This window comes from Dermochelys coriacea, chromosome 4, assembly GCF_009764565.3.
Source record: "Dermochelys coriacea isolate rDerCor1 chromosome 4, rDerCor1.pri.v4, whole genome shotgun sequence".
In the NCBI taxonomy this organism is placed as follows: domain Eukaryota; kingdom Metazoa; phylum Chordata; order Testudines; family Dermochelyidae; genus Dermochelys; species Dermochelys coriacea.
This window is the reverse complement of record NC_050071.1, coordinates 71,609,191-71,632,934: the sequence shown is the minus strand read 5'-3', so window position 1 is coordinate 71,632,934 and position 23,744 is coordinate 71,609,191. Positions and strand designations below refer to the sequence as shown.

General features: G+C 44.4%; 1 protein-coding gene and 1 long non-coding RNA gene across 3 annotated transcripts in view; one reads left to right on the top strand and one right to left on the bottom strand.

Annotated features, from left to right (window-relative positions):
- Positions 1–1,125: 1,125 nt before the first annotated feature.
- On the bottom strand, positions 1,126–18,354 carry LOC122459890. Of its 2 annotated transcripts, none has more exons than XR_006280849.1 (3): positions 18,242–18,354; positions 11,719–11,814; positions 1,126–1,797 (listed from the first exon to the last, which is right to left on the bottom strand). It is a non-coding gene; the product is annotated as an uncharacterized LOC122459890 (long non-coding RNA). The 2 variants fall into 2 exon arrangements; XR_006280850.1 differs by lacking the exon at positions 1,126–1,797 and adding an exon at positions 2,527–4,398.
- Positions 18,355–18,400: 46 nt separating this feature from the next.
- The window catches only part of SH3RF1 (SH3 domain containing ring finger 1), a 160,044-nt gene continuing 154,700 nt past the window's right edge, over positions 18,401–23,744 (top strand). The window contains exons 1-2 of the mRNA XM_038400901.2: positions 18,401–18,616; positions 20,923–21,409. Coding sequence (XP_038256829.1) covers positions 21,023–21,409 — 387 coding nt within the window. The 5' untranslated portion in view covers positions 18,401–18,616; positions 20,923–21,022. The remainder of the gene's footprint in view (positions 18,617–20,922; positions 21,410–23,744) is intronic.

Below are 23,744 nucleotides of genomic sequence, written 5' to 3'. Positions count from 1 at the left end.
CAACTACCCTGGAACCACATTGGAGTGTCCCCGTGTTTGGAGGCTTATAGTCCCCCAAGGGATCTGCCACCATCTCCAGGGTATGGTAGGGGTCCCAAACTCTTGGCGGAGCTGCTGCTTTCCCAGGCCTTCCCAGTGCCTAGAGAGCAAAGAACACTCCTAGTGCAGCTGGCATTGCATGTTGCAATGGCTCTAGCAAAGGCTTTCTGTGGGGGCAAGCCACCCATAGTATCCTCCCAGAGGGTGAGTGAACGCTGCTGGACCCCAGAGCCACGGCAGGGCACTCAATCACCATGCCCTAGATCTCCACATCAAGCCAAGTCACCAGTTGACCACTTTAGATCGCTGGCACTGCACTCCCAGAAACCAGCCTCTTGACATGGTTCACCCAGAGAGAGAGATGCTGGTCAATATATGGCCGGTTTAGGTCATCCTCCTGCCAACTGTCTCCCCGATGTAGGTCCCTGACAACTAGACCATGGGAATGTTCCCTAACGCGGTACCGATTTCCCCCCGCCCTCCCAGCACTGATCCGCTTATTCAAGGCACCGTTCACCCATAGTGACACTTAGCCACCAGACTCAGGTGTTGATGGTCTGACCGTGGTCACGGGAAGGGGATTCCTCTGGCCTGGTGAGGGAGTTCAGCCCCTCAGCGAGGCAGCACCAGCACGACTGGGCATCTGAGGCTGTGTCCACCTGTGCGATGCAGTCCTGGCAGTAGAGCCAGTAGCTGGCGCATTGGCCCTCCTGGAGGACCTGGGGCATGCTGGTTATGCCGATGACTCCTTTGCACCAGTCGTCGGTAACTGCTTCAGAAAAGCAACAGACAGCACTGGGATTGGTGCACAAAGTGCAATCAGACGCAGGGGTGGAGGAGTAAGTGCCAACCCCAAAACCTTCATCCCCCATGAGGTATGAAGTCCTGGGCTGTCCCCCAGTGGTCCAGAAGTCCTCATCCTTTCTAGATGAGGCTGTTGCGGGGCCTTCTCACGCTAGCCCACCTGACGATTTTAAGGAGCACCAAGCCCTGCTCTGAAAGGTGGCCACGAATGTAGGCCTAGAGGTGGAGGAGAAGGCGGAGCACTCGGAAACCTTGTTTAATGTGCTTTCTGTATCAACCCCCGCACATGTCATGTTTCCAGTGTACGATAGGGTCCTAAAGATTGCCAAAGCCTTCTAGCAAACCCCGTCTGCAATCTCTCCACCTCCAAGAAGGCTGAAAATAAGTATTTTGTCCCAGCCAATGGGTTTGAATACTTTTACACCCATTCTCCTCCGGGGTCGTTGGTTATTTCTGCAGCCAACGAGAAAGACAGATGGGCAATCCAATTCTACCCCCAACAACAGAGGCCAAGAGGATTTTTTGAAGGAAAATTTATTCTTCGGCCAGCCTTCAGTTCAGGGTCACAAACCACCAGGCTCTTTTGGGGAGATATAACTTTAACTTATGGGACCCCCTACCCCAAGGCTCAGCCCAAGAATTCAGGGCCCTTATTGAGGAGGGTATTACAGTGGCTCCCTCCAAATGGTGTGGGACGTAGCTGATTCGGCGGCCGGGTGGTCGCTTCAGAGGTGGTCATGAGGTGCAGTTCTTGACTTGAGTCTGGGGGCCTGTCCCAAGAGATGCAGTCCTCAATCTAGGACCTCCTGTTTGATGGGGTTGGACAGTTGTGAGGCTGTATGGGCTAAAGGACACACAGGCCACCTTCCACTTGCTGGGTTTCCATACACCTCAGTCGACAAGGAAGCAGTCCTGGCCACTCATCTCCAGGGCCTTGGCAACCTCAACAGGGGTCTGCAAGGAGAAGGGATAGGGACCTTAATTTTAGTTGGCACCGCCTTTCCTCCTCCCACTAACACACACAACTCGGCCCAGCTAAACATCACAGGGGCCAGAAGTGCCTCATTCTTTTCTCAACTGTCTTTGTCCCTACCGTTTGGCCTGGTCACGGGTCACCTCAGACCTGAGTGCTAGAAATTGTATTTCTGAGATACACTCTACAATTCGTGGCCACCTCCCCCCACCCCATCCCCCCTCCCCATTCCTCTTCAGGAATCATTCTTATGAGCACCTCCTGGTTCAGGAGGTCGACAACCTCCTGCGGTTCTGGGAGTAGAGGAGGACCCTTGGGAAATGAGGGGGAAAGGTCCGTTCTGGACCTGCAACTCAACAAATATCTCAAAAAGCTGAAGTTCCGCATGGTCTCCCTGGTCTCCATCATTCCCTCCCTGGATCTGGGAGACTGGTATACTGCTCTCGACTTGTTTTCATATTTCCATCTTCCAAGGACACAGACGTTTCTCCCTTTTATGGTGGGCTAGCATCATTTCCAATTTATGGTGCTGCTCTTTGGTCTCTTGTTGGCCCCAAAATACATGAACCTAGTAGCCACTTACCTGAGATGTTGAGGGGTCCAGGTCTATCCTTATCTAAACGATTGGCTCATCAAGGGCAGATCACAGGATCAAGTGCAGAGAATCGATCTGGTGGAGTGGCTCCGAGATAAGCACGGAGGGGCTATCAGGACCTGGGCCTATTAGTAAACTAAGAGAAACTGGTGCAAGGGATAGAGTTCATAGCGGCGGATCTCAACTCCACGTGGACCAGAGCCTTCCTTCTGGAGGCCCATTTCCAAGACATGTTGGACTAGATCTCCCATATAAGGAGCCACCCACTCACCACTGCTTGCTCCTGCCTGAGGTTGTTAGACCACATGGCAGCTTGTACTTATGTGGTCCATCATGCCTGGCTCCATCTCCAGCTGCCGCAAGCATAGCTGACGTCCGGTCTACACACCCAACAGGCATGATCTAGACCTGGTAGTTAGGATGCCGGACCACATCCAGTTGTCACTGGAATGGTAGTTAGATCCCAAATCGCTGTTGGAGGGCGTTCCCTTCACGGCCCCGGCCCCGTTGTTGACCCTGATTTCTGATGTCTCAGGTCTGGGCTTCGGGAGTCTACCTGGCCAAGCTCAGCATGCAAAGTTCCGGGACAACCGCTCCCTCCACATAAATATCAAGGAGTGCAGAGCAGTTCGTTTGGCCTGCCACACTTTCTGGTCCCACTTGAAGGGCAAGGTGGTACAAGTCCTGATGGACAACACAGCCGCAATGTTTTATATCAACAGGCAGAGTGGAGCCAGGTCGACAGCCCTTTGCCAGGAAGCTCTCTGACTTTGGGACTTCTGTGTGCAGCATGCCATTCATCTCGTGGCAGTGCACCTCCCAGTGACCAGAAACATACTAGCAGATCACCTCAGCAGGACCTTCTCGTCTCATCATGAATGATCACTCTATCCTGATGTGGTCAGTGTGATCTTCCAAAGGTGGGGAACTCCCCAGATGGACTTGTTCGCGACTTGTCAGAACAGGAAATCCCACGTGTTTTGCTTGATTTGGGGCATCAACAGAGGCACCCTGTCAGATGCCTTCTTATTCCTATGGTCAGGGACTCTGATGTACACCTTCCCGCTGGTGCTGATAATTCACAGAGTCCTCATGAAGATCAAATAGGACAGGGAAAAGGTAATCCTAATAGCCCTGGCTTGGCCTCGCCAGCACGTTGATGGATTTCTTGGTGGTGGCCCCGCGGCAGCTGCTTCTCTGGCCAGATTTGCTGTCCCAGAACCACAGCAGTCTTTTGCACCTCAACGTGGCGGCGCTGCATCTGATGGCTTGGCTGCCGCATGGTTAAATGTGGAAGAGGAGAAATGCTTGGCCCATGTCTATCGGGTACTGTCAGGCAGCAGGAAGCTCTCTATCAGGGCAGCCTACCTGGCCAAATGGAAATGGTTCACGTGCTGGGCCTTGGACCAGGGCATTAGGCCTGAGCAGGCCTCGCTGCAATCGATCCTGGACTACCTGCTTCATCTTAAGTTCCAGGGCTTGTCCCTTTCATCAATTAAGATCCACTTGGCCACTATATCAGCCGTTCACCCTCCAGTTCAGGGCAGCTCAGTCTTCACTCACAACACGACGGTCTGTTTCTTGAAGTATCTGAAGTGACTCTATCCCCATGTCCAGGACCCCATCCTTCCTTTGGGACCTGAATCTAGTGCTGGCATAGCTCATGGGTGCCCCATTCAATCCACTGGCTTCCTGTTCTCCTCTTCTCTCCTGGAAGGTGTCATTCCTGGTGGCAATAACATCTGCCCGTAGGTCTCTGAGATTAGGGTGCTTACCTCGGAGCCACTCTATATTGTGTTTTTCAATGACAAAGTCCACCTGTGGCTGCACCCAGCTTTCCTGCCCAAAGTTGTTTCACGTGAGCCAGGACATATTCTTGTCAGTGTTCTTCCCAAAGCCTCATAAATCTGAAGAGGAACGTAGATTGTACTCTCTGGATGTCAGGAGAGCAAAAAATCTCCTACTGTGCTCGTAGGCACACACACACCTAAAATGGAATGGAGATGAGCAACACATCTCAAAGAACAACAGTTATGAAAGGTAGGTAACCATTTTTTTTCAGAGATGCTTGAGGCCAACTATGTGGATGCTGAATTTGTTAATTTTTATAGACTTTATTCCCAAGGTCTTTTAAAGAAAAATGAGGAACTTTAGGTTAATTCATTAACTACATCAAATATCTAGTCAACTTGATAGTTTAAAATTCACAGGCCAGATGCTTGGTTGCATTCTGGCCTTCTTGCATTACCAGATTGCCCAGCGGAGGATTCCACCAGTGTGAAGGAACAATCAGCTGGCAAAGAACAGATGTAGCTATTCTCCACTCAGCTCAAAAGTAGGCAGTGTTAGATGTGCGGCTGGAATGTGATGTGCTCCAGCTACACTCAGATGACATATACTCCCTTAGGGATTGTAGCCATCTTGGGGAAATTAAAGTGGTTCCCATACTGCTCTAAATTGCACTGGGACTCAGGCTGGTGCAAATGTGCTCTGAGAATAAGTGTGCAGTAAGCTTACCTTACGTCTCTGCAGCATCCAGCAGAAATTTCAGGCCATAATCTTTTCTCGGGGGCGGGAGGGACAGAGGAGGCACATTTGAGTATATAATGGAAGTTGATCCTGGTTTGAAATTTCAAACAAAATGTCTTCAACTCTATCTCCATCTTAATGTAATGTGAAATCTCATGTTGGCTTTGTTTAGGGATGGTTATTCCTTCCCCACATCTCTCATCAGTAAGCAAGAAGTTACATTGCAGTTTGATTTGTTATAGCTAGTACTGTTTTATTTAAGTGGAAGTGTTAACAGTATATTGAATTGATATTATGGTAAATAGCAGCCTTGGAATGAAGTGATATTGAAAAGGCAATGATTGAAATGGGAGAGCAGAGAAGGTTGAGGAAATTTGTAGAGTCTCATAATAACTAGCTGTATCCTCTTTTTAATGTGAATCCATACTAATTTGCCTTCTGCTAAACAGCCAGATTCTCTATTTGGGTAAATCAGAGTAGCTCATGTCTTCTTGTTATGTCTACGAACTTTGTTTTGTATGTATATTTGGGCCATAGCAACTACTGATGAAGATGTCAAAGACAGTAAGAGCTGACATGTAGTTTGTTTGGTGTATTACTTTATTGTAGCATGCTTGCTCAATTAGCATAGTTCCTTTCTAACATTTTGTATTTTGTAAACATTCAATTGATGTTATTGAAACCATTAACAACTCTTAAAAAGAAAGGAGGGGAAGGGACTCTGTTTGCAATAGGGTTGCCAATTTTCTAATAGCACAAAACCGAATACCCTAGCCTCGACCCTTCCCTGAGATGCCTGCCCCACCCACTACATTCCCCTTCCTCGGTGGCTCGCTCTCCCCCACCCTCACTCACTTTCACTGGACTGGGATGGGGACTTGGGGTGCAGGAGGGGGGTGAGGGCTCTATCTGGGGATGCGGGCTGAGAGGTTTGGGGTACAGGAGCGGGACTCCAGGCTGGACGGTGGGGCCAAGGGATTCGGAATGTGGGAGGGGACTGTGGGTTGAGGCAGGGAATTGGTATGTGGGAAGGGTGAGGGCTGGGGGTGCTGGCTCTAGGCTGGGGCCGGGGATGAGGGGTTTGGGGTGCAGGAGGGGGCTCCAGGTTGGGGGGGCTGGGGCAGGGGTTGGGGTGTGGGCTTACCTTGGACAGCTCCCAGTCAGTGGCGCAGCAGGAGGGCTAAGGCAGGCTGCCTGTCTGTGTTGGCGCTGTGTGCACACTAGTAGGGGAGTGGGGGGGATGCGGTGCAGAGGCTCCATGCATGCTGCTCTCGTCTACAGGCACTGCCCCCCCCAGCTCCCATGTGGAGCCAGTGCTCGGGGCAGGGCAGCATGCAGAGCCCTGTGGCCCCCCTTCCAAGGAGCCGGACCTGCTGACTGCTTTCTGGCGTGCAGCGCAGTGCCCCAGGACAGGTAGACTAGCCTGCTTTAGCACCGCCAACTGGAGCCGCCAGGGTCCCTTTTCGACCAAGTGTTCTGGTCGAAAACCGGACACCTGGTCACCCTAGCTTGCAACAAGAATCATATATTCTACTGAATCCAAAATGGCTGACCATTAGTCTGCATTGTTTTACAGTCTTGTCCACCTGACCACGCTAGCTTGAGAGGAAACTGAAGCTAGACAAATTCAGACTGGAAATAAGGCATACGTTTTGAATAGTGAAAGTAATTAATCATTGGAACAATTTATTAAGGGGTGTAGTGGATTCCCCATCACTGACCAGTTTTTAATCAAGACTGGATTTCTTGTTTCCCTAAAAGCTGTGCTCTAGGAATTATTTTTGGGAAGTGCTATGGCCTGTGTTATATAGGAGGTCAGATGAGATGATCCCAATGGTCCCTTCTGGCCTTAGAATCTATAAAATCAACAAGTGAAAAGAGATTGTCTTGAAATTAGAGCTTTTCAATAAAATATGTGTTTTGAATTTACACTGAACAGAAATTCTTTTCTGCCTTCTCATTTGGAAGAAACTTTGTAATTAGTGGCTTCCAAATGCCTGCACATTAGTAGAGCACATACACTTAGACACCCACGAGGTGTTATAACCACATAGTTCAATTTACAAAATGTTTTCACATCAGTGGTCTGATTCCTAGCCTATCACAAGATTTGTTGTTGGTTTTTTGTTTATTTTTTGCCAATTAAATCTTTTGTCAAGCTTAGTGATGTCCTGCTTGTCACCCAGGCATGGACAAGTGTTTTGAATAAGCTAGTTTCTACTATTTGACAGGTTTCAGAGTAGCAGTCGTGTTAGTCTGTATTCGCAAAAAGAAAAAGGAGTACTTGTGGCACCTTAGAGACTAACAAATTTATTAGAGCATAAGCTTTCATGAGCTACAGCTCACTTCATCGGATGCATTTGGTAAATTTGTTAGTCTCTAAGCCAAATGCATCCGATGAAGTGAGCTGTAGCTCACGAAAGCTTATGCTCTAATACATTTGTTAGTCTCTAAGGTGCCACAAGTGCTCCTTTTCTAGTTTCTACTGTGGCTAGTTTTCATCATCATCCCTGATGGTCACAAGTGCCTGCACATTTCTGTCCAGCTGGCTTCATGGTCAAGGTGCTTGAGATGACGACGATGATGGCAAAATGACACACAACAGATCTTACAATGTGTGCAGTCCTATTTGTACAGATAAATGGCTTCTAGCAAACTTGACCTCTGTCAAGCAGCTGACCAGTGCCCTGTGGAAGGGAAGGGGAAGGACTGTTTCTACCATTGACACTGATACTTATCCATATTGGCAGTGCACTGGTGGAGAATTAGCACAGTGGAGAACCACACAGTCAATGGCTTTACTCAAAGGAAGCATAATTCAAATAAAGTGTGACCATCTGTGCACCATTAGGGAAATGTTTTTATGTTATAGGTCAAACAGCAGTTAGTGTGGTAAATTCCTGTAGCACAGAATGGGCCTTAACACATTTTCTTAAAAAAAATCACTGTGGCAGTTTATTCTAACTTTCATCAGTTGGCCAATGTATTCTGGCTTAGAAGCAGTGACACACACACACACACCACCCCACCCTACCCCCAGTAAAATTACATCAGTCATCATCACTACTGTGTTTTAAAAATGGTAATTTTTCACACTGATTGCTACCTCGAATATGAAAAAAATTAAGTCTTTCTACAGTCATTCATTTTAATGAAGAGTGTTGTTTTAGATATTCTGACCAACTCTGGCATTTTCAGATAAAGTTTAGAAGGCTGGGCATGTGGTTAAGACAGAGTACTGGGATGAAGGAGATCTCATTTTTACAGACTTCCTGTGTGGTCGCTGCCAAATCACCTACTGTGATAAACGAAGCGGGGGCGGGGGAGCTCCCTTGTATGAACACCCAGCCATCCAGTTAGCTATAAAATCCCTGTTAGTAGCTGTTCTCTACTTGCTTTACCTGTAACAACCAAATTCAGTTCAGTGGTTGAGAAGTGTCAGAAAGCCTTTAACCAGTTTAAGGTGGCCCTTATATCTGACCCTGTACTAAGGGCCCCAGACTTCAACCAACCTTTCATCGTAACCACAGATGCGTCCAAGCGTGGTGTAGGAGCAGTTTTAATACAGGAAGGACCAGATCAACAATTCCACCCTTTCATGTTTCTCAGCAAAAAAGTTTCTGAGAGGGAAAGCCACTGGTCAGTCTCAGAAAAAGAATGTTACGCCATTGTGTATGCTCTGGAGAAGCTAAGCTCATACATTTGGGGACGGCAGTTCCACCTGCAGACTGACCATGCTGCATTGTAGTGGCTTCAGACAGTCAAAGAGACTAACAAAAAAACTTCTTCGGTGGAGTTTAGCTCTTCAAGACTTTGATTTTGAAATGCAACACATTTCAGAAGCCTCTAACAAAGGGGCTGATGCACTCTCCCAGGAAGGTTTCCCAGAATCAGCTGGGTAAAATGTCCCTATATTCTAAGTCATTGTAGTCCTTAAAATGTGAAAAATACTGTTTAGTTATTCTTGTAATTAGTAGTAAAATGACAGGTGCATGTATATTATTAACTCTGTTTCCTAAACCTCCAGGAAGAAATTCCAGCCAGTGTGGACCCGACCTGAACCAGGCTGGCCAGCACAATCTGTGATTTGGGGGGGGTGTAATAAATGTAGGGAGGGAGGTAGCTCCCTTTTATGGCCATCCAGCCAGCCAGTTAGCTATAAAATTACTGTTAATAGCTGTTCTCTACTTGCTTTTCCTGTAAAGGGTTAAAAAGTTCATAGGTAAAAGGAAGGGAGTGGGCACCTCACCAAAAGAGCCAATGGGAAGGATAGAACTTTTAAAATTGGGGAAAAAACTTTCCCTTTGTCTGTCTGTCTGCTCTCCAGAGAGAGGGGACAGAGCAGGGACAGGGCTGGAGGTATGCTGTAAAAAGCTGTGGGCCAGGTATGAAAATCACCAGATCATATCTAGAAACTACTCATTTGAAACCCCAGTTACGTAAGTAGATCAGGAAATATCTAGGAATTCACAATTAGGTTTATCTTTTACTTTTTTTTATGGCTTGTGGAGTCCTCTGTGCTAACCCCAGGTGCGTGCGTTTTGTTTGTCACCTTTAAGATGGACCTCGAGAGCTATCTTGATGCTTAATCCTTGTAATTGTTTTTTTTTTTTATATCTAGCAAAAAGCCTAAATTCCAAATGTATTTTCTTTTTTTTTGGTTTTTAATAAAATTTACCTTTTTTAAGAACAGGATTGGATTTTTTGTCCTAAGAGGTATGTGCAAAATTTGTTAGTCTCTAAGGTGCCACAAGTACTCCTTTTCTTTGTGCATATGTTGTTTGTTTAGCTGGTGGCAACAGCTAATTTACTTTGTTTTCTTTCTCAGCTCTTCCCCGGAGGGGGTGTGAAAGGGCTTGAGGATACACCACAGGAAGGAATTCCCAAGTACACCTTTCTGGGTTCCAAAAGGGTTTTTTTGCACTTGGGTGGTGGCAGCATCTACCCATCCAAGGTCAAAGAGAAGCTGTAACTTTGGGAGTTTAATACAAGCCTGGAGTGGTCAGCATTAATTTTTAGAATCCTTGCGGGCCCCGACCTTCTGCACTTGAAATGCCAGAGTGGGGAACCAGCCCTGACACCTACTGTTTGATTTATTTATTTTTTAAATAAATCCCACTGATGTCAATGGAAGGTTCAGGTGCACAGAACTTTTGAATATTAGGCTATTAAACTCTGGTTGCCTCTCCTACCCATTTATAAAATGGGGGAAATGCTCAGTTTGTTGTTGGAAAGCTATGCACACCAATGTTTGTAAAGTGCTTTCTGATCTTTGGACAGAAAACATTGCAGAAGTGCCAATTATTTTTTTTTAATAAGAAGAATGTGGGATTTCAGGTGTACTAGGAAAATGTTTGATCCTTAGTTTTTTAGTTGGAGAATAGATTTTTCTAATGAACACACTTTCTGTGACTCAAGTTTTACTATTTATTGGGCATAGAATTAGTCAACCGGGGGGAAAAAAGGAACATTAAATGGAACAGCAGGGAGGCCAACTCTCCATCTCTTGACTCCCATCCCTTACTGCGTCACTTTCACGTTCTCTTGCTCTCCCTTTCTAATACAAACTAGGGAAACAGTGACCGGCTCAGCAGTAGTCACATGAAGAAAAACATTAAAAGCAGCATGTGGGGAGGCCACGGTTTCAACCCCTCTTCCTTCCTTGCTCAGGAAAACATCACCTCTTGACACATCCCATGGGAAGCACATTTTGTGCTTTTAAATATTATTAAATTGACATGGGCATTTGCCAAATAAATACAGAAAACTACATTAAAATAGCATTGTTTCTGTCTTGAACACACAAAAGTCATGGAAAGTTTGAGTTAAGACTCCCACAGCACCCATAACATGCTAAGCCCCTTCTGGACAGTCATTGCAGCAGCACAAATGGATCTGTATCAAAAGATTTCTAATACGTTTTCGGAATACCTCATAGCCTAGCAAAAACCTTTTGGAAATGAAAAATAAAAGTACCAAAAGTTAGTTATGGCCTGTCCCTTTTTTAGTGTCCCAGAAGACGTGGTGTTCTGGCTACAATTACCTTGTTCAATGCTGTGTAACTCTATGGTCAAAACAGGTGTCTGCCTGTTCAAATCTCTTGTGAAAATAAGAAATTAAGGTACTAAAAGGAAATTATAGCCTGGAAGTTTACTCTTGTTTTGTCATCTGATTGCTGGGATGGCTCATTACTGAGTGAGTGTTTAAATTAATACAATATTTGTTTTATTTGCTAGTACTTGCCACAAGTTTCTAACTCCTATTTTCCTACTGGTTTGGAGCAGCATCCAGTATTGTGGGATTCTCTTATTTTTTATTTTACATTTGTGAAATTCACATGCCCTTTCCATGCTCTGGGAACCCTTATCTAATTTAATTATCACAATAACTGTCTTAATAGATTCTTCAGTCTGGTTCAACAGTAAATTAAATATACAAGTATGTCCCAACAGACATAATAATAAAATAAAACTCCCTCCACAGGAGGCATAATGATGTGAGCTACGTGCATTTTTTTCTTGACTGAAGAGTTCCTTTGAAATCTTGAAACTGAATTTCCTAGCTTCTTTAAACTTAAGTCAGTCATTATTTCCTTAATAAATAGGGAAGGTTTTTTTGTCTTTTTTTTAAATGACTAAAAATGTAAAGGCAACTGTCTATTCTTTTTAAACTAACAAAAATAGTGGCAGTTAACAGAACAAAAAAGGAATTAATGGCAGCTGGGGATATATTAAAGCAGAATTAGCCCAATATGCTAGTCACCACCCTGTCCACTTACTTGTATTCTGTATCCCATTCTGCTACCTGCTGTCTTCATAGATTTTCAAGGTCTTCAGGGCATAGACTGTATCACCCTATACGTCCAAATAGCTCACTGCATAACACACAAGTAAACGATCATAAGTAGGAAGAAGGGCTTACTCACCTTGTGGAGTAACTGGAGTTCTTTGAGATGCACCTTTGATCAGAGGTTTTTGGCAGCAGAGCTCATTTGGCCCATGCATGTACTCTAGCTATCCTCATGCCTTGCAATGAGGGTAAATAGGGCTGCAGTTCCTTCTCTATGGCACAGTCTGATGGAGATGAGACTCCAAAGGAGGGTGGGTAGTGGAGCACCCATAGGGCGATACATTTCGAAGAACTCCAGTTACTGCCAAGGTGAATAATCCCTTCTTCTTTGAGTAGTTTCCCTGTGGGTGCTCCACTTGTGGTGACCCCCTGAGCAGTATGCTCTGAAGATAGATCTAGAACTGTTTGCAGAACTAAAGGTCACGTCAACTCCAGAGGTGTGCACTAAGGCCTAGTGCCTCAAGAAGGTGTGAATTGAAGCCCATGTGGCAGTTTTGCAGGTTTCAAAAGGGCAACAGAGGTGGACTGAGCTCTGGTAGTATGGCTATGATCCTAGAAGGGCATGGCAGATTACCAGCTGCATAGCAGGAGAGGATGCAGCCAAACACCCACTTAGAAAGTCTCTAGGTGGATATTGGTGTCCTTTTAACTCTGCTTGCGATGGACACAAATAGCCTTGGAGAAAAGAATAAATGGACACAAATTTTATATCAGGAATCATAATATTCAAAAACCAGCAGAAGAACACTTCAACCTCTCTGGTCACTCAGTAACAGGCTTAAAGGTGGCAATTTTGCAACAGAAAAGCTTCAAAAACAGACTCCAATGAGAAACTGCTGAACTGGAATTAATTTGCAAACTAGATACCATTAACTTGGGCTTGAATAGAAACTGGGAGTGGCTGGGTCATTACACAAATTGAATCTATTTCCCCATGTTAAGTATCCTCACACCACCTTGTCAACTGTCTGAAATGGGCCATCTTGATTATCACTACAAAAGTGTTTTTTTTCCCCTCCTGCTGATAATAGCTCAACTTAATTAATTAGCCTCTTAGAGTTGGTATGACAACTTCCACCTTTTCATGTTGTCTGTATGTGTATATATCTATATCTTCTTACTATATGTTCCATTCTATGCATCTGATGAAGTGGGCTGTAGGCCACGAAAGCTTATGCTCAAATCAATTTGTTAGTCTCTAAGGTGCCACAAGTATTCCTGTTTTTTTTTCAAAAAAAATTTAGTTCTGTCCCAATAATATTTTAGCACTCTAGTAACATTTAGGTTGTGAAAGGCAGCATCCACCCTAGTTTGATGAAGTTTAGGGTGGAAAACTATCAGATGAATTGTCCGATTGATATGAAAGTCCAAGACAACTCTAAGTAAGAACCATAGGGGTGATTCAAGGGATCCCTTATCCTTGAAGAAGACTATGGAAAGGAGGGTCATCCCTCAACTCTTTAAGCAGAGGTAATTGCCACTAAAAAGGGAGTTTTCATTAAAAGGTTTAAAAGGGCACAAGTAGCTAGTGCTCAAAGGGAGGGTGCATTGGAAAATTAAGAACTAAGTTCAAGTCCCAAGTTGTGGTGGGTTCTCTGACTTTCAGGAAGAGATTCAATGACCATTTGATGAATCTGGAAGTTGTAGGGTGAGCAAATAGCAAGAAACTTTCTAAAGGAGAATGAAATGCTGTGAAGGCTACTGGGTGAACTTCAGTGGAGGTCAAAGAGAGACTCCTTGCTTCAGAGTGAAAAGATATTCTAGAACAGTGGTTCTCAACCGGGGGTACACGTACCCCTAGGGGTATGCAGAGGTCTTCCAGGGGGTACATCAACTCATCTAGACCCCCCCTCCCCTCCAGAGGTGGTCTCCCTCCAGGGCAGGGCTGGGACATACTGTGGGGTCAGCAGGCTCTGCGGTGCCCTGGCCGTATCCTTCCTACTGAGAGACACGGCTCCAGTCCTCAGCCTGGCAGGACAAGTCACCCAACTGTTGCCATCTGAACAGTTTTATAACAGACTACAGAAAAAGCACTAGTGAAGTCGGTACAAACTAAAATTTCATACAGGCAGTGACCTGTTCATACTGCTTTATACACTATTCACTGAAATGTAAGTGCAATATTTATATTCCAATTGATTTATTTTATAATTGTATGGTAAAATGAGAAAGTAAGCAATTTTTCAGTAATAGTGTGCTATGACACTTTTGTATTTTTGTCTGATTTTGTAAGCAAATAGTTTTTAAGTGAGGTGAAAGTTGGTACACAAGACAAATCAGACTCCTCAAAGGGGTACGGTAGTCTGGAAAGGTTGATAACCACTGTTCTAGAACCTCCAAGGTAGAGTTGAAAGGAACAGGAATGGTGACTACACCAGTGGTAAAATCTTTTCCATTTCTGAAGGTAAGTTTTCCTGGTGGATTCTCTTCTTGTTCAACAGGACTTCTTGAATTCTCTGGAACAGGAGAGTCCTAATCCTGAGAGTCATCCAAGCTCTGGGTCATAGTGTGTTCAGGTTGGGTGCGGTCACAAACATTTCCCAAATCCTGAGTGAAGAAACTGGGAATCAGCAGGAGATTGATGGCTGGCTGGGAGAAAAGATAAAGTAGGTAAGCCAACTACACTTGTTTTAGCCATATTGGTGTGATTAAGATTACCAAGGCTTTGTCCTGTCTAATTTTTAGAACCATGAGGATTAGCAGCGTTGGAGGGATCTAGGAGACTTCTTAATCAAGATAGGATAAAGTCAACCTCCCCCCGCAGGACCAGTGACCAAGACACATCCTCTTGACAATAATTTTGCACATTTCTGGTTGATAGTGCTGGTGAGGTGTATGTTTGGAAAAGACCAGGTAAGCAATATTTGCCTGAGAATGGACCTGTCAAATATCCACTTGTGATCTTGAGTGAAGTGACTGCTGAGGTCATCAGTTATAGTATTTTAGAGGCCAGGCAAATAATAAGGATTCAATGGGCTATGCACCAATTCTATAACCTGATTGCATTTGAGCAGAGGAAGAGGATCTCGCTTAGCCTTGTCAGTTTATGCAGTACATACTGGCCCTGTTGTCTCTCATGATGCAGGTGGGTTGACTTTCCCTTACAAGATTGGATATCGTGGCAAGCCTATCTCCTGGTGGACCATGTGTCCTGGATAGCATTGTACTGTTAATATGCTCCCCATCCTAGGAGAGATGAGTCTGAAATGGGATAACTGAAGGGAATTCTGAGCACGCCTTGTCCAGATTCTTCCACCAGTCAAGAGAGACTAACACAAGGCTGGGAGCAGAGAGAAACTTTTTCAGGCTGTCTTGTTGGGAGTATAAACTGTCCTGAGCCAGGCTTGGAAGCAGTGTAGGTAAAAGTGGGCATGTAATGTGAACGTAAATGCTGTCATGTGCACGAGCAGCTGCAGGCACCATCTGGCAGTGACCTGTGGGCTCACTTGAACTTGTGCGATTAACTGTGTTCGAATGAGAAATCTGTCCTCTCATAGATAGGATGAAATCTATCTTCTCTGTATGTCATGGTGTAGAGTGGCCCCTATAAACTCTATCCATTGCAGAGGTAAGAGGGAGGACTTTGCAGTATTGAGCTGAAGACTGAGCATGTGAAAGAGAGACATAGCGTTCTTTGCTGCTGTTGGAACTTCGAGATAGGAATGCCAATTGTTGAGATAGGAGAAAATGAGTACTCCCCATTAGTAAAGCTGTATAGCAACTACCATGATAACTTTTGTAAACATTGTAGGGGGTTGTAGAGAGTCAAAAAGGAGGATTTAATACTGATAGTGGTCCAACTCCTGACCAATGACAAAGCATAGGCATCTCTTGTGAGAGATGTAGCATGACATGCAAGTATGCTTCTTGAAGGTGACAGGTTCAATATCTTCATTTTTGTTCAATATCTTCATAAATGATCTGGAGGATGGTGTGGATTGCACTCTCAGCAAATTTGCGGATGATACTAAACTGGGAGGAGTGGTAGATACGCTGGAGGGGAGGGATAGGATACAGAAGGACCTAGACAAATTGGAAGATTGGGCCAAAAGAAATCTAATGAGGTTCAATAAGGATAAGTGCAGGGTCCTGCACTTAGGATGGAAGAATCCAATGCACCGCTACAGACTAGGGACCGAATGGCTCGGCAGCAGTTCTGCGGAAAAGGACCTAGGGGTGACAGTGGACGAGAAGCTGGATATGAGTCAGCAATGTGCCCTTGTTGCCAAGAAGGCCAATGGCATTTGGGATGTATAAGTAGGGGCATAGCGAGCAGATCGAGGGACGTGATCGTTCCCCTCTATTCGACACTGGTGAGGCCTCATCTGGAGTACTGTGTCCAGTTTTGGGCCCCACACTACAAGAAGGATGTGGATAAATTGGAAAGAGTACAGCGAAGGGCAACAAAAATGATTAGGGGTCTAGAGCACATGACTTATGAGGAGAGGCTGAGGGAGCTGGGATTGTTTAGTCTGCAGAAGAGAAGAATGAGGGGGGATTTGATAGCTGCTTTCAACTACCTGAAAGGGGGTTTCAAAGAGGATGGCTCTAGACTGTTCTCAATGGTAGCAGATGACAGAACAAGGAGTAATGGTCTCAAGTTGCAATGGGGGAGGTTTAGATTGGATATTAGGAAAAACTTTTTCACTAAGAGGGTGGTGAAACACTGGAATGCGTTACCTAGGGAGGTGGTAGAATCTCCTTCCTTAGAGGTTTTTAAGGTCAGGCTTGACAAAGCCCTGGCTAGGATGATTTAACTGGGACTTGGTCCTGCTTTGAGCAGGGGGTTGGACTAGATGACCTTCTGGGGTCCCTTCCAACCCTGATATTCTATGATTCTAGGTCTCAAAATAGTCTCCCAGATTCAGGAATAGAATAGTATCTGTGAATGTTGCCATCTTGAATTTCTGCACCATGAAGAAGGTAGTCAGCATTCTGAGATCAAGAATTGGCCTCCACCCACCCTTCTTTTTGGCAACTAGAAAGTGTACTTGGAGTAAAATCTGCTTCCTTTCCATTGATGTATTGACTTAATAGAATATATGGGTCAAATGTGTTAATGTAACCTAATCACTGTCCAAGATTAAATAGTGTTAAATAGGGTGTGGGGTTTGGAATGGAGACCTCAGCCTGCTCACTATCCTGGCAAACACACCCTTAAACATTTAAATAATGCTAAGGTTGCACCAGAAGCCACTAAAAACTAACAAAAAATGTAAACATATACATCTCCCAAACCTAGGCACGTGTCCCTCTTTGGCGGGTGGGTTCCTTATTGCACTACAGCACTCAAAGTAATTTAAAACTAGGAATCTCCTCCTTTATATCACAATCTTCATGTTCTTATTTTGGTTTAAAAAATATCAGTGTTTTTCTGTTTTCAAATGATATCTGATTTTACATCAGCCTCCAACTTTTTTTCCTTTTTTATTTTGGTTATAGTTAATTGTTTAGAAATATTTTACAGGCAAGCTTCCTGTGAGAGAACCACGGAGCATCCTGATTGTGAGTTGTGTGTTGGAGAAAATACACAATATGGAAAGGGTTTCTCAGATTATTTAACTGAAAAACATTTCAAAACTTGCCTTTTCTTTTTTCTTTTACTTCACACACACACACACACACACACAGAGCACGCGGTTTAACTCTTTGTGATGCACTTGTCTTTATTATCCGGATTGATGCAGAGCAGTAAAGAGGAGACAGTATCTTGTTTCAGAGGCTGGTGCCATAAACCTTCCCTCAGGCTGGAACGCCTCCCCCTGACTCCCATCCGATGAAGTGGGCTGTAGCCTACGACAGCTTATGCTCTAATAAATATGTTAGTCTCTAAGGTAGCCCAAGGACTCCTGGGTTTTGTGCGGATACAGACTAACACAGCTGCTACTCTGTAACCTCGTCCTAGTTTCTCAGGTATCACCCTCACCCGCCCATTCCTATCAGCAGTTCAGCCTGAGTCCCAACTATCACACCAGTTCCACGTCTAGTAACTTCATCCCAGGCAAAAGCCTGCAACCAGCAGGAGATTTAAGGCAAGTGCCCAGGCCAGCTTTCACCGTGCTCCTCGGTTCGGTAGTGCGTCCAAGCGCTCGCACGAGCAGCCTGCTCCATGCTGCCTGGCTTCTTTCCCGGGTTGGGGTTTTGTCCCGTGAGTCCCTTTGCTGTTGTGCTTTTCTGCCCGAGTGGCAGGTTCGTAGCCACCCTCATCACGTGTCTCTGTTTTGCTCCCCTTTACTAAGCTCAGGCAGCTTTCTTCACTACGTTAGAAGGAAAAGGCTTTTCATTGCTCCCTCCCTGAGGCCGCGTCTGCCGCCCGCTCGGTCACGGGAGTGGGAAGTGCCTCCCTTGCGGCGCGGAGCCTCTGCCACCTTCCCCTCGCCCCAAGGCTCGCTCCCGGGATGGGCGGGGGGAGGCCGCCTGAGCTGTGCGCCGGGGCGAGGCGGGAGTTTTACCTGCGGGGCGCAGGGCCGCGGGCGCTCGCTGCCCAGGCTCTACCCTGGCTGTACGCGGCGGTTGGTTTCCCCCGGCGGCCGCCGGCGTGGCGGGCTGGGGGCTTTGGGGCCGGGCTCTGGTGCCTCGTCCCCCTTCTCGTTGCTCTTACCCCGCCTCCCCCGGGGTCCGCCAGCGCGCCGGGCTCCACCTCCAGGGCCGCCCCCTCCAGCCCGAGCCCGGCTCCCTCTGCGGGGCGTTGCGGTGCCGCCCCCCGCGTCAGCCCGGCTCGGCGAGGGGGTGAGGAGGAGGCTCCTCGGTGCCGCGTCGGGGGAGAGCGCGGCGGCGGCGGCGGCGGCTCCTCCCGGGAACAAAGAGGGGAGCGCGGCAGCGAAACGGTGAGTGACGGCGCCTCTGCCCCGCTCGCCGCGGCGGGAGGGTCCGGACCGGAGGGGCCCGGCTGGCGGCGCAGCCGAGCCCAGCTCCCTGCAGGGCCCCCAAGAGGGGGCGGCGAGGGCCCTGCGGAGCCCCCAGATGGTGTGACAGCCTCTCACTCTGTGACAACGGCCCCAGGGACCGTCACCCCCCCCCCCCGAGTCCGTGTCGCCCCCTCCCCAGACGGGGTGCGGTGCGTCCCCCCCGAGTCCGTGTCACCCCCCCTTCCCCAGAGCCTGGTGGAGTACTGTCTCTTAGGGACCGTGTGACACCCCCCCTTTCCAGATGTGAGTACAGTTTCACCCCGCTAGGACTGTGTCACCTCCTTCCTAGACAGGGATACGGTGCCTCCCCCGGAGATGGTGTCTCTTCCCTCCCATAGGGACACTGTGTCCCCCACCAACCCTGTCACACCCATATACCCCAGACAGTGATATGGTGCCACTCATGCACCCCTCCCCATACATGGATACAATATCACTCTGCCTGAAAGAAGGTATCGCCTCCCCCCCCCCCCGCCACTGTGATACATCGCCACAGCCCCACGCCCTCAGAGACAGGATGCAGTGTACCCCCCATCTGCAGGCAGTGATATATTGTTCCCCCCAAGTGTGTCCTTTCTCCACAGAAAGAATGTCACTTGCCAACAGTGTCTCTTCCCCCCCTCACCGCCCTTACAGGGTATGTCACCTCTGCTCCCCACTGTGTGTCCTCCCCAATATATGGAACGGAAGTACACATGCACAAATACGTGCCAAATATATAGTGCTCGTGTCATATATATATATATATACATATATATGTGTGTGTGTGTGTGTGTGTAATAATAAAAATATATTTTATCTCTGTAAATATCTAAGTAACTATAAGTTTAATAACAAAATCCAGAGAATAAGTTATTAATGTTGTATGTGCAGATGTATGTGTAATATATCCTACACCCATATGTCTTATGAAAAGTGAATGTTCTCCAGGCCTGAAATAAATTTTGAAAGTAAATTTTAACTCTGTTTCTGAGATTGTGTGTGTCCGTTTTGTGTCTCTCTTTCTCCCTCTAGCCTCACAGTGAACTCTAGAGAAGCCCCATATACATAATAAAAATCTATATTATGTGTCTAGTAGTATTACACCAAACAGCTGTGTTTCTTAGCATCAGGTACTGGAAGCTTTCTGTGACCAGCTAGCCACTCAAAACGTCTGGAAGGAGGGGAGGGGAAGGGGTAGGGGAAGGAGAGGAAGAGAGAGAGAGAGAGAGAGAGTGAGTGTGTATATATGTATGTAGTGGTGAAGAATTATGAGCGAAATAAGTGCTTTTCTTGTTGAGTGTCCTTGGTGTGACTTCCCAGCAGCTTCCTGTTACTGGATACATTGTAATGTTCTACTACCAGTATTCCAGCACTCAATACACCATAAAATGATTTTGGTAATAGTTTTGTGGTACTTCTTGGATATAATACCAGCACTGCAATCTATCATTTTGTCAACTTCTTCAGTAAACTTAAAAGCTTGTGAATTAGTGTGTCTTTTCAAGACTGAAATGTTAAAACAAACAAACAAACATCACCTTCGTCTTTTGCTTCTCAAAAACTTGACAAATTAGATTCTTTTTAGCTCATTCTAGACTTACACCTGACCCTGCTAGTGACTCTCTGATGGTGGACCCTTTAGTCGTATAAAACAGCTTGCAGATTCAGGGTCTTATTTTTATTCTCTTTTGTTTGTTTTAATTGTGGAAAGGACAGACCTGTCTAATATGAAACAAATTGTAAGAAATATAAATTTGTCTATTAATTGTGTTTTCCACTGTCATTCATTGATCTATCCTACAAGGACAAACTTATTAAACTCTAAAATGGTTTAAGAATATTGAAGATAGTTAGCAGTTAAAAGCAGACAGAACTGCAGTTTAAAACCTTAATTGTTACTTTTGATCACCATGCTTGAGCTAAGTAGCTCACTAATGCAGATAAGATTGCTATTAGGATGACCAGAGATAATTCTGTGTTGTTATTGCCTTTCATAAATGGTTCATATTTACAGAAAACCTTTAGCTATATGTTTTAAATTATTATTAAACATTTATCTACAAAATGAATATCTGTAGTGATTTGTCTTGAATTAGACTGGAGAGCTTTTAATTTTTGATGTTGCTTAGTGCAGGAATCTTGTCAGAAGAAATACTTATGTGGACTCATTTTTAAAAAGCTAATTATTTTTTTGCAGATTATTAATGCTTTGTTCTTTTTCTTTGTTTTCTAAACAATTTCAGAGCAAAGTCTGAAGAGGCATGGATGTAACATGAGTCCCTTTACGTACTCAGAATAGATATGAATTTTGCAAAAGTTTATTTTTTGGTAAATTAAATAAAAATGGATGAATCGGCTTTGTTGGATCTGTTGGAGTGTCCTGTTTGCTTAGAACGTCTTGATGCTTCTGCAAAAGTCTTGCCTTGCCAACACACATTTTGCAAACGTTGTTTGCTGGGCATTGTGAGTTCTCGAAATGAGCTTCGTTGCCCAGAATGTAGGACTTTAGTTGATTGCAGTGTTGATGAACTTCCCAGCAATATTCTACTGGTTAGACTACTGGATGGCATCAAGCAAAGGCCCTGGAAACCTGGCACTGGTGGTGGGACTAGTTGCACAAATGCGTTAAGAGCCCAGATCAGCACTGTTGCTAGCTGTGGTTCAAAAGACCCACAGAGCTCACAAGGTGGACAGCAGCAAAGAGTACAAGCATGGAGTCCCCCTGTTAGGGTAAGTATCCACTATAAATGATAAGCCATACCTACAGGTAGCAGTTTTTGTTGTTGTTGTTGCAATTACATCTCTTTCTAGACTGTTTCAGAACATTTGAATAATAACATTTGTTGCTTCAGGGGTTTAAAAAAGGACCATCAAAGGTGTCATCTGCAAAAGCAAAATAGTATCGGTTCATTCCCAGTTATGATTTAAACCAATTTTTCTGTATAACAAAAACTTTGAGCTACTGTTGCTAGAACATTTCCAGGGAAAATGTCAATATTTATCACTTTCTTATATTATATACCCTTGGCTGTATTTATATTGGTAGTTCCTGACTGCTGGGGGGAATGTTTGTAGCCAAAAGGTAGGATGCATTTTTCTGTTTAAAACTCTTAATGGTTGAATTTAAAATAGTTCGGGGGAAGAGAACCAGCACAGGACCTTAATATTCCCATTGACACTAAAGAGGAAGCTAAATAACTTGAACAAGACAGTTGGTATGAATTGATTGGTGGTTTTGCCACTTGTTAACTCTAACACTAGAAATTGATTTTATTCTAGGTTGTTCTATGTTTTATTGATTTTTTTTCTGTAAGAACAAGTATTGCAATCAGATGTCCATAAATTTCCCATAATGGTCGTTAAGCACTTAAGGGGAAATTCTTGGCTCATTGAAGTCAATGGGGATTTTGCCATTGACTTTAGTGGAGCTAAAATTTCACCTCTATTTAAGAACCCTAGAATTGGTGGTTTGATCATTTCTCTCTACTTTTTCACTTCATTTTTAAAAGGGCACATTTTCTAACAATCTTTCGTAAATTGTTCTATCACTTTAATGGGTTGGCTAATTCCTTTTGATTTTTTTTCTTTCATTTTTTTTACTTTTGATTAGTACCATAAGGATCATATATATTCATGCAAGTTTTCTGTTTAGTTTTCAATAAAGTAGATAGATTAGCTAAAGTTCAGTTATTAGGAAGTGTTGTATTATCAGTGAATACATGGACAGTTCTCTTGATTATTGTATTTAATATCTCTGTATGATGTTGATATTTGAATTTGTTTTGTATGTATGAAACCCATGCACTGAGAATTGAGCTTATTGGCTCGTACCTCTGCTTCTGTTTCTTCTTGGGATTCATTCAACTTGTAGAATTTTTCATGCCTTATACTCAAAACTTCAGTAGCTTGATTTATTATGATTTCTTCTAGAACCAGAAATTGAGATCATTTTTTGAGCTGACTTTGACCCATCTTTGTTTTGTCTAATGACAGACCAGATTAGCTTCTTTTAAAAGGCTTTGCTGCACATTTAATGAAACTTATACATGTAGAGCTTCTGGGTATGAATTAAAATTGGCTTAATGATTTAAGTGCTTTACTTGTTTGAAGAATGCATTGTATTTTGAGAAATGGCCTGATGAAGTTGAAGAAAGGGATGCAAGTAATAGTTTTAGAGGGCTATTCTTTACCTCGGGTAAATCATCTATATATTTAGTTTTCTTTGCAGCTAAGGAATCAGTGACTTGCACTGAATAACTTAAATAATTACTGCTTTCCTGAATTACTTGTATTTCTCAGATGCCACTTAGGTACATCACATACGTCAAACTGTGTTGAGAATATAAAATGTATGGATTCTTCCACCAGGTTTTATATTCTGGCCTTTATATTCTAATATTCACACTATGATTTTCTTTAGAAATTTAAAAAAGTAATTTGTCATATAATTTTCTGTAAAGTGTCTCATGACTTGGATGGAGTATGTCAGTAATAAGTGTAGACATTGATAGGGTAAAGAATCCAAAAGGGTACAGCAATTTTTGAGTTTAAAAACTGAACTTTGTGAAGAAACAACAGCAGTTACAAAAAGGCCCTCAATCTCTCCCAGAACCCCAAAGCAATTTCACATTAACTGCAGCAGCTACCAAAAATCTTCAATTGCAAAAATAGAAAATACCAGTAATAATATGAGTATGTCTTACCCTTTAGACCTTTCTAAACACATACATTTTTTAAAAGGTAATAATTTTTATAACATAAGAGATTTATATTTCATCAATATGCTGTGAAACGTATTCAAGTGCTCTTCGTAACTGCTCAGGTTTATGGGAAAATTAATATTGAATATTCCCTTTTGAATTCTTCTCTAGGTTTAAATGTACTACAGTATCCTGATGTGCAACATTTGTGTTTCCATGTTGTGCAGAGCAGAAACTGATAACATATGGAATGTTGCATCAGTTTATTAGTTATGTTATACCATGTGCCACTAGAAGTGTGGCCATGTGGTTCCCTCATGTAGTTAACTGACATTGAATGAACATTAACAGGAGACTTGAACATT